The sequence below is a fragment of the Ctenocephalides felis genome, unplaced genomic scaffold, assembly GCF_003426905.1.
Source record: "Ctenocephalides felis isolate EL2017-DRISC unplaced genomic scaffold, ASM342690v1 CF-g0.4_SCAFFOLD_01886, whole genome shotgun sequence".
In the NCBI taxonomy this organism is placed as follows: Eukaryota; Metazoa; Arthropoda; class Insecta; order Siphonaptera; family Pulicidae; genus Ctenocephalides; species Ctenocephalides felis.
In genome coordinates, this window is record NW_020538040.1 from 37,073,414 (window position 1) to 37,085,449 (window position 12,036).

The 12,036-nt window shown below is 34.1% G+C and overlaps 1 protein-coding gene across 1 annotated transcript in view; it reads right to left on the bottom strand.

Annotated features, from left to right (window-relative positions):
- LOC113376723 (protein split ends) overlaps positions 1 to 12,036 on the bottom strand; it is a 93,038-nt gene that overhangs the window by 11,419 nt on the left and 69,583 nt on the right. The window contains 4 exon segments of the mRNA XM_026616753.1: positions 1 to 2,368; positions 3,413 to 4,565; positions 4,642 to 4,836; positions 5,109 to 5,438. Coding sequence (XP_026472538.1) covers positions 1 to 2,368; positions 3,413 to 4,565; positions 4,642 to 4,836; positions 5,109 to 5,438 — 4,046 coding nt within the window.

The window sequence follows — 12,036 nt, forward strand, 5'->3', positions numbered from 1 at the left end:
CCTCATTTTGTTTATCACTTTCTTCACATTCACATTTATCACATTTTTTACTATTTGCTAAATCTATACCTGGGTTAATTATAAGTTCACTAGCTTTATAAATAATATCCTTTCGTCTATCCAAATTATCACTTTCATTATGATTATCTCGTACACGATATTTTGACTTCTTAACAGTTCTGTTTTTATTGTTTACATCACTTTTATTAACTTTATTTTTATCACCACACTTATCTACTTTATGTGTATTAACTTTTAATGGAACAGGCTTATTCACTGAAGCGTTTAACATTGCACTAGTTTCCATAAAAGACACTGTTCCAGAATTTGTGCTACCAGGAACTGATAAGCTCTTAGCCAAAATTTTAGATGATTGTGGAAATTGCCTTTCCATTGCCACAGAACTTTTTACAGGACTTGCTAGCTTGGTAACAGAATTGCAAGTGGTTAATGCTGTTGTAGAAATTGGAGGAGTCATCATAATTGGCGGGTGACTTGGAAATGGATACTGCAGGCCTTTGGCAGGTACTGATGTAACAGCTGGAGCTGACTTTGGTGTGGAAGGGGGGGTTTTAGGACGAGGACTTCGAATACATGTGGTTGCTCCTGTAGAAGCAATTTGTAAAGAAACCATAGGTGACGTTTTTGATGGCGTAACAGCCGAATTACTCAGAGTGTTATTTTGACCACCACGTGAAGGTAAAAATTCCTTTGGTTCATATTTATCACCAATGTTTTCTAATCGTTTGCTATCTTCATCAAATACAGACGGTCGAGCTAGAACTGATTTTAATATATCTGATGGTTGTACTTCATTTATATCTAACTCCAAAAGTTTATGACGAACCCTGAGATTTACAGCATTTGCTGGAGCTTCAACTTTACTTGCTGATTCATGTGAAAAGGATCTCAAACCTGACCATTTCTCATATTTCTCATCAAGGCTCTTTATTCTCTCTTCTAATGTTGGACTAGGAGGTGTTGCTTCTGAATCACTTGAATTAGGGCTAAGCAGAGGCAATCGTGTTGGAGGGCTGGCTGGGGGTGGAACAAGACAGGAATCCATATTCTGTTGCATTTGTAAATTTAAATTTGCAAGTCGTGGACTCGTAACCGTCACGGGTGGACTAGATGCTACTGGATGTTGTATTGGCTTAGTTTCAACACTTTTGTTTTGATGCAATATCTGTTCTGCAAATCGAGGCAAAGGCAAGGATATAGGACTACGATCTCGTTCTTTTCTATCAGGAATACGTCTAGGCTCAATCGGTACCAAAATTTCAGGTCTCTCATCACATAAAGGTGTGCCAGGACGTGAACCATCAGCACTTTCTCCACCAGATGCTTCACGAGCATGATGAGAGTGTAATGGATGACACCTGCCACGTGAAATGTGTTCTCCTTCTGAAGAACCACCTGTTTTTCGACGTTTACACACAGCGTGCGGTGTGTAAATAGTACTGATACGATCAGCTCCCTGAGAACTACGAGCGCTCTCCCCAGAAGGTCTACGACTACAGTGTAGATGCCTCACAGTTCCAGAATCAGAGAGTCGTCGTACTTCCACACATTCACCACCACGATGATGAGATCCTGTGAAGTTACCATCACAATGACTACCAGCTGTAGATTCAAAATTAGCCTCAAGATTAGACAATCCTGACATATTCATATTGTCTAGACACATTGAGTCTAATTTTAAACGTTTCTTGGGACTAATCATTTCATCACCACTTGATGGGCACTCTTCAAGCTGTTCCAAAAGATGAACCCGCTCCTTTTGTAAATGTCGAATATCAGGAGGTGGAAATGTTGTTGTTCCACCAGTTTGCAGGTCTGTTGGAATAACAACACTTTGCACAGAGCGTATTTTAAAGTCGTCTTCTTGTACTGGAGATACCATTTTGTCAGAACGTCTTCGAGCATGTTCGCTCGAATCAGGAGCTGAGTAACAAGCAGGTGGAGCATATACATCATGTTCAAATATATCTTCATGTGATGCTCCCGAACCTTGACTGAACTCGTCGTAGTTGCGAAAGCGCCTCTCAGTATATTCTCCTGCTGAATCATAATAATCTGGCGGATATCTGGTGAGTCGTGCCCGACCTCGAGGCGTATTGGCACCAGGAGGGCCCCCGGGAGAAACAGCACCAGCTGAAGCCGCGCTGATAGGATTACCTGATCTGCTATATGACGCAGTTCGGGGTCTAGCAAGAGCATCGTAACGCGTGAATCTCGGTGTCGTCGCCGCTACAGGAGGAACGACATCGAATGCTGCAGTTCTTTCACTACTGCTACTTATTGAGCTTGTTGACTTATCTAATTTTTCATAAAATGCTTCCTGACATTCACGTGAAGCAAAATCCACCTATAAACAAAGATATAATTATATACTTATAAGAAATACGCGCACGCCATAACATCCATGCATGATATAACTATAATAAATAAATAAATATGTATATATATATATATATATATATATATATTTATATATATTGATGTTTTCTTTTGTCTATTTCAAGTTTGCAAGATAAGAAAACTATTATCAGTATATTATTTGGCATAAATTTTAGTTCTTACATAGTGAAAAATCAAAAACATTAAATTTATATTAATATAATAAAAAAAAAAAACATAATATATCAGCTATGTTTCGAGTATACCGCATGTTTTGGAGATGAATTTAAGAACTCATATCACAGAATCGATCCATTTAATAACCATTTTATGAAAATAGCATATACAGTTTGCATATACAAATTATTGAAGAACAATTTTTAGAACTTTTTTTATTTCCTACACTCGGTAGCTTATGCAGCACTTGATGTTACAGAAAAATATAATAGAATTTTAAAACTTCGAAAAATTTTATATAACACACAGAACACAGAAACATGCATTTCCAAAAAACTGAAAATAGTTTCTATTACCAAAGAATTTGAAAACGAGAAAAATAAACGTCGTTCATACAATAGTTAACTAAAGAAACATGTATCTGACGTTATATTTGATATACTTGAGAAACACTATAATAATAGCTTCATAATGAAAAACGATGCAGCTGAAAACCTTTTACATATCAAACTTATATAAATTTTAATATAATATCAAAATATAATGTTTATTATTTATAGTTGCAACAGGTGTGCTAAAATTCAAATTATTAAAAAATTTTTTAATAATAATAATATAAAATATACAGAAAAAAATATTTAATTTAATAAATATCCCCCTTCATTGTAAATGTATATTTATTATATATGGATCAAAACGTTAACAAGCGTATGTAAAATGTAGAGATAACATAGATAAAACAGTTGAATAACTTAAATATTTCAGTTGAACTTTATTTGTATAAAACTAATGCCAAAAAATACGAAGTATAATATAAAATCTATAATGAACTTACTTGTAGTTTTCTACCACGTAATGTCACCCCACGTGTTTCTTTTATGGCGGATTGCGCAAAAAGAATTTGCTCAAAAAACACAAGCGCCAATCCCCGTTCCCGATCTAACGTTACTTGAGATACCGGACCATATTGAAGAAAAAGAGAACTTAACTGCTTTTCTCCAACACTTTCCGCAATGCCATCCATCCAAACACAGTTTGTTGGCATCGTTTTTCCAAAACCTAGTTTTATTCTATTATTTCCAAGGTGTTCACCATCCATGGTCCGCATTGCTTTCACTACTGAGCATATATCCGAATATTGGCAAAACGCATACGAACTAATAGCGCCTTGCTTTTTTATGTCAATTTCTATAATTTCACCAAAAATTTCAAAATGTTTTCGCAATTCACTAACTGTCACATCTTTTTCTAAATTCCCTATAAATAACGTTCGAGTTGCTTTTGGATGATATTCATCTAATTCGGCTTCGTAAGGTCTAAATTCATTGTCATCAACATCGTATCCTTGATATGGAGCTACATCAATTTTGCACCCAAAAAATAATTTATCACGAGAGACTTCTAACGCTTTCTCAGCATCATCTGCCTTCTTAAAGCAAACAAGTGCATATCGATCTGCTGACTGACCGACAACTTTGACCCACGTGACTTTTCCATGTTTCTTGTATTCATGAAAAAGACCATCTTTAAGAGACGTATCCGAAGAGCGTGCTGGCAAATTTCGTACACAAATGGCAAGAGGTCGCCGATCATCTGAATGCACTGCAGGCCCCGCCGTTTGTGCAGCAGAGGATGGAGGTGCACGCGACGACCTAGGACTACTAGAAGCACGTGACTCACTGCTGCTCCCGCTGCGGCTCGAACTGCAACTGCTTCGACTGGGACTTCTACTAGCACTTCTGCTGCGACTACGGGATCGCGATCTACTACTAGATATCGAACCGCCAGGGGACTCGGAACCTGAACGCGATTTAGCCAAAACAATGCCCTTCTTTTTCAATGTTCGGCTTGCTATCACTTCGCTTTCATAAGATACTTCAGGGGTCACAACGGCGCTTGCAACTGAGCCATATCCACGAGACAAAGAAGAAGCAACCGTTCCATCGTACCACGTTGGAGTAACTCGATGGTGTACTATGGGTGTTCCCCTAAAATAAAAAAATCTCATTATAATTATATGTTTATCTGATTGTAAATAGTCCACAATTATTGATAACTAATCACCTGTCGATAATAGTATTGGTATACGGCCCATTTCGATTATACAAACGATCCCTACCGCGGCCACGAATAGTGTCCGTTGTTATATATCCACCCGATCTTCGGAGGTAACTCCCTTCAGGCTCTTGTCGTACAGTTCTTTCATAGAAAGGAACACTACGTTCTACAAAACCAGTCGGATGGTCATCGGGGGTACTACTAATACAAAAAAGTCCAAATAGTTAATATTCAGGAACATAGAGTCATTGAAAAGTCATATACAAATCAAAATCTGAACCATAAAACGAGTATTGATACAAATGTCAACATATTCAATAGTTATGCAATACCCAGTGTAGCGAGTTTAAATAATTCATTTTTAGAAATACATGTCTTGCAAGAAAATATAAAAATCTTATTAAATATTATGCAAACAATGGATCAATAACAAAACTCGCAAGTCATTTCTCGTGCTTTTGCAGTTAGCTTACCCATGATTAGGTTGAAAACGTCCAGAGGCCGCCGAACCTGAAGATCCAGAATATCCAGAACCAGCGGGTGAACTACCGGCCGAAGATGGTATAGCGGCTGGTTCATAATATTCCGTGGTCAGCGATCGTTCATCCAATTTATGCTCGCAATTATGAGCTTTCGATGCTGATTTGATGTCCATAAATGCGACCGCCGCACAAACTCCTCCGTTGGTGATTCCGCCTGAGCCGCTGCCCCCGCCGACATCGGCTGGTGACGAAGTCTCTTTGGCCCCCGCCGGACTAGCGATCGCACGCGATAGTAGCTTGACGTTCTGCACTCGTCCATATCTGTAAATCAACAAAATTATTATTTTTCTAATAATAACATTTCTAATATTTCATGTTAAAAACAGTTGCGCGAAAGGCCAAAGTCACTATAACCATCTAAACAATAACCAAAATCTTAGGTTATTGAGGGATACATTAATATTGTCATAACCGTCAACTACAGTCTCACCTTTCTTTACACAAAAACAATAATCTTAACCAGGTGCGGAAACCAAGAGAGAACTGCCTAAAGATGTTGCACGCTTACAAGGCAATTATCGGGAAAAAATCAATGTTATGAATGAGGAAAGAGATCGCTAAAATTCTACAGAGCATTCACTTTCAGGTGATTTCAGAAAAACGCTTGCCGTCTTTCCACGTTCAACAAAACCTGATCAAATCAATGTTTGGCATAATGTTGAAAATGTATAACTGGATCAAATATGCGCAATTCAACGCATCTAGATCCATCCTCTAAAACATTCTCAAAACAGCACTTAAATATTGACGATGGAAACGTTATCATCGACGAAACTGACATCAAATTACCAACCGATTTTTGTACAATCATTAATTAGGTAAATAATTTAGTTCTTATTTCGAAAAATCCCTTATAATTAAAAATGAAGCATTGGGTGTGTTTGCCCCTTGGAGGGTAAACGGGGACAGATGGAAATTTTTAGAAAAAATAGCAAATAAAAATATTTCCATATGTAGGCAATAATAGGGAAATTTTCTGAATATGTCAATATCAGATTGTTTGATATGCGTTATATGTTGTTTGGTTTTTACAGTATAATACTGCTGATATTCTTATAAGCTTATAGTATTATGTTGAGATGCTGAATAGGATATTTCACTCCAAAATGCATCTAATACGTGGGTAATTTTCCATCTTAATAACTAGAAATAACAGAATCGCTAATATATATATATATATATATATTTATATATATATATATATATATATATATAACAGAAAATCAATGATTAATGTTTCCAATTGATTTATTACTTTGTATCTCCAAAATATCCTGTCTACACACCGTTAGTAAGAATCGAATGCTTTTTGAAATATCTAAATCCGTTGCCAAATTCTAGTTCTCCCAAAAACGTGGATAAATAATTGTGTCCACCCATACACATAAATGATGTCAAAATAATCAGAATAATTTCAAGAATTTCACATTACAATATTAACAGTTAAATATGAAATTGCAGTTTTTCTCTTTGTAATGTATTGGAAAATTAAATAATGCAATAAACAAATATTTCATTGACGCTGTAAAACGCTTATCAATAATCGCTATTCTAAAGCGTGAATTTTATATCTCACGATCTCTTGCCAATGTGATGATCAACGAGAGTTGTCCATGGTACATTTCCCGCTAAGATATCGAGTCATTGACTTGACTTGACGTTGAAGTTATGGTACGACTATGGGACGTATTTTCACGAACCAATATACGTGTAGATTACTCTCCAGTATCATCTAATTATTGAAATCGTGTTCAGTTTATATGAAGTCACCTCAAAAAGTGATACGTATAATAAATATTTGATTTTACAATAAAAAATGTTTTTAGTTTATCATTAAAAAGTTTAAATTGTCAATTGATATTTATTTCCCGTAGGGTAAGTTATTGTAATGGGCCGAAAATCGAAATTGAAATTTTTTACATTTCTCGACGTTTTGAAGGTTGCTGAACGTTTTGGCATACCTCAGAAAAAATGGATGGATGTGTGTGTGTGTGTATGTATGTATGGATACAAATTTCCAGTCACGTTTTAGGGCGCACGGATCAACCGATTTGAATGGTTCAAAAAACATTCGATTCCTATTGATAGGAAAAAGAGCTGATTAGTTTTTGGCAAAGGCAGGTCCAGCCGTTTCGGAGATACGGAGCAAAGAGTGCAGAAAATAGAAATCGAATTTTTGAGAGAACGGAGTATCCGATTTGAATGATCTAAAAAACATTCAATTAGTAATGATTGGGAGAAGTGTTTATTAGGGCGCACGGATCAACCGATTTGAATGGTTCAAAAAACATTCGATTCCTATTGATAGGGAAAAGAGCTGATTAGTTTTTGGCAAAGACAGGCCCAGCCATTTCAAAGATACGGAGCTAAATATGTAAAAAATGGCAGTTTTTGAGAGAACTAAGCGTCCGATTTAAATGATTCAAAGAACTTTCTGCTTGTCTTAACAAAATAATTGATTTTGAAAAAAAAAATTTTTGTTCCAATTTTTTTTTTTTTTTAGTTGTTTGTATATCGAAAATATTTCAGATTTTATTTTTAATTCTGACTATAGTCCTAATATACTTTACAAATAATTTCAACTCTGCAATTCAGTTTATATAATTCTTCTAAATATTAGACAATGTTACAATATTTATAATAATCTATTTGAAAACATTCAGTATTCCTCGAACATTTCGTTACGGTACGGGAAGTTCCAGCAATTTGCCTTAAGACACGATGCCATAATTGCCTCAAGACAGAATTCCACTTACAGCTAGTTTTAAATTTGTTTTTGTTTTAAAAAAAATTATTTCCTTTTCAAGACTATGAAGTTTGGCAGAAATTTCTTAAAATAGGCAACGATTTATTCCCAAATAGTAAGTTATTGTAATTGTCTAAAAATGGAAACTGAATTTTTTGCTTATCTTTACGTTTCGAAGGTTTCTAAGTATTTTGGCGTACCTTTAAAAAAATGATGTGTGCATACACACACAGTGTATGCATGTGTGTGTGGATACAATTTTGTGTCGACGTTTACGGGAGTACCGCTCAACAGATTCGAATGGATTCTACTTAGATTAGTGCTGATTAGTTTTTAGGAAAGGTCGGTCCAGCCGTTTCCGAGATAAGAAGCAAAGAGTGCAAAAATGAAAATTAAGTTTTTGAGAGAACAGGGCATCCAAAGACATGAGACCAGCCGTTTCAGAATTAAGGAACTAAGGTGTGAAAAATGACCATTTTTGAGAGAACAAAGCATCCGATTAGAAAGATTCAAAAAACATTTTGGTTGTGAAGATACGATTGAAATTTTTTTAATATCAAAAATGATTCAGATTTTAATTTAAATTCTGAAATTCTAAAGATCACTTATATACTTCAAATGAATAATTTTATCTTTGCAATTCAGTTTATATAATTCTTAGAAATATGAGACAAGTTCCTTCATTCTCTAACGACGCTTGATCAAGTTTTGATTATTTACTTTTTATTTAAACATATATAATCATTGTCCAATTTATAAGCTCTTATATTTTGTCTATAAAATGCAAATAATGAATGTTACAGTATTTATAATAATCTTTTTTTTATTATTATTTTATTTTCATTCTGCAATCTATAAAAATAATTATATTTAGCAGAGAATGCTCACAAGTGTTTACAAATTTTAATAATTTATAATTATCTATCTGACAGCATTTAATATTCCTCGAATATTTCATTACGGTACGAAAAGTTCGAACGTTTGCCTTAAAGCACAATACCACGCTCCACTAGTTGATACTGTATTTGATAGTTACTAATTTGGAATTTAATTAATAAAATCGTCTAAGGGGTATAAATTGTACTGTATCGTCGAAAGAGATAAGCAGAAAGTTGTGGTCTCTAAATTGACATATCGTGAAAGTTATCTAATAATTAAAAATGAAGCATTGGGTGTGTTTGCGCCCTGGAGGGTAAACGAAGACAGATGGAAATTTTTAGAAAAAATAGCAAATAAACATATTTCCATATGTAGGCAATAACTGAGAAATTTTCTGAATATATGTCGATATCAGATTGTTCGATATGTGTGATGTATGTTGTTTGGTTTTTACAGTATAAAACTGCTGATATGCTTATAAGCTTATAGTATATATTGGGATGCTGAATAGGATAGTTATGGTATCTAAATGGACATATCGTGAAAGTTATCTAATTCACACATGATCAATGAAAATACAGCAAACATTTAAAATAAAAAATATTGAAAATTTTAAATACTCAAAAGCTAATACTACCGTTAATCAACCAATACACAATGACACTTTTCAAACAATTTTTTCAAATGATTTTCCATCCTTATTATGTCTAAATTCATCAAATGGCAATGATAATTTTAAACTTTCCGAATGAGAAAAAAACATCGATTAGCTAATTTTATGTTTTCTCAACGTTCAAGCCATTCTGAATCGAATAAGACCAAATTTGAAAAAAGTATGCGTGTGTGTGTCTTGTGTGAGCCGATTATTGACCTTTCGTCGACATTTTCTCGAAAACGGCTGCACTGATATCAAAAAGTTAAATACCATTCGATGTAACTCAATGAGGACTTACGTTGCTTAATTTTGTGCGACGATCGGCCGAGCCGTTTCTTTGTAATTAGCAAACAAGTGTAGAAAAATTTATCCACGTTTTATTCTACAATTTTGAACCGAAACCGAGAACGAAGCGTCTGATTTGAGTAATTTAAAGAAACTAAATATTTTTTTTTTTTAAATTAATTTTTGGTACGGAGTTCCAGCAATTTGCCTTAAGGCACGATGCCATGCACCACTAGTTTTTCTAAAATTGATAAAAGTTTGGAAGCGTCAAATTCGTACACTATTCATTGTAAATAAAGTTGGAAATCCAAATCCAAATTCAGATATGCCACGTAATTCGATATGAACAGTTACGGTATTAGATGCGCGTTATTTCGATATTTCGAAGCACAACAAGAGTAGTACAGTAACATTGCGCGAGTGAGAGGCCTTCGTCATCGCGTGATTGGAAGAATGGAAGGGAAGCCTATAGCAGCGTGCGAAAGAGTATCACCCGTATAAATTCAAATCGTCGAAGCTTCGGCTTCTGACTTCTACTAGTGCACCCGAACGGAGCAAGTCTGATGGAATATAATATGGACTGGATAATAATATGGACTTACACTTCTTGTGATCAAAATAATCTTACTTTTCAGCAATAGTGAAGTGACGTTACATGCAATCAACGACAAAAATATTATAATTGCTTATCAAATGCAAATTAATTACATTTGCAAATAATAGGCATGTAGTTACATAAATAAGTTTTACAGTATTAAGTTAAACAACGTGGCTTTGGATTAGTATGTTAAAATGTTCAGCAATGTTTTAACTGAAAATGTTCATTCAAAATTAAAATCTCTTCAATGCTGTGTGTTTGTTTTTGTGAAACGTTAACAAAAATTAATAAGAGATTAATAAAATACACGACATTTAAATCATGTGGATGAAATCATTTTCATAAGTCTGTACGTGTCCGTCTTCTATGTGACTTACTTAGTTATGTTCGCAATTTCAAATGACGATGAGCAGGTTTTCGAATGTAATTCCCACCCAGATACAGCTCTGCGGCGTTGCCACGTTGTAAATAACAGGCCGTTGAATTCATAACAAAGGCATTGCAGTAAAGCGAAGGCGTTCGTTGATAAATATTACAAGTGTTATTTCTTTTACAATATAGACAATAAACCATAATATTTTAGTTTGATATTGTATATGAAATAATCTTAACCATTCATTCATAATCAAAGTTGTTAACTATTTAGGTAAAATAACAAAGTAACTATATATTCATATTTGGCTGTACAGCACATCTTGCTAATTTATAAAATTATATTGTATATATATATATATATATATATATATATATATATATAAATTGTATGTACAAAAGGCACAGCAACACATTTATCTATATATGACTATATATATTAAATTTATTCTTTATTTGTGGAATAAAGCGATAGTATGCAAATATGAATTAAGACTGCACGGATGAGGACCAGATCTACAAAATACAAAAACAATCTGAAGTGTTCAAACGTGGTGCTGGGCTATAACAAAATAGATATATGTAGAAACAAATGAAGACATACAGAGATTTGAAGAAGAAAACTATAATGGACATGATTATGAAACGAAAAGAGAACCAAATCGAACCTATTTTGTGAAAAGAGTATCTCCTGCGCAATGTCATGGAAGGTAAAGTAGGGCACTTACATGAGGGAAGAAAAGATAGAAAATTGAAAACATAGAAGTAAAAATTTAAAAATTAAAATATAAGCAAGTGATGTATAAACAAGAAGTGAAAATTTGTGGGGTGGACAAAAAATGATGTGAAATACTAATTATGTTCAATATCCAATTTAGGCATAGGATGGATTATATGTTTGCTACAAAAGTATACTAGACACACCTTAGATTTTTAATTTATGTACAATAGAGACTTTAGGCCACAAATTACTTAGTAAAAAAGTAAAAATTTGCACCGCACAAATAAATATATAATACATGACGAATGTTTAAATTTTAAATTAGTTCAATCATGTCGCTTCGAGTACATGATATTCATACACATTCATAATATTACTTCTTTATCTGGAAGCTTAAAGCATTCGGACTATGACTATCACAGCTATAAACAGCAGAGCGGTGTTGTTTTAGCGACGTTGTCAGATTGATATGCTGGTAACGGCGCAGTATAGGACATAATGAACAAACCACACGCGATCATACATTCTCTATGTATTCCTCAATCTATATATATAACGTAAATATATAGATATATTTGCATATTTATATATATATATATATAT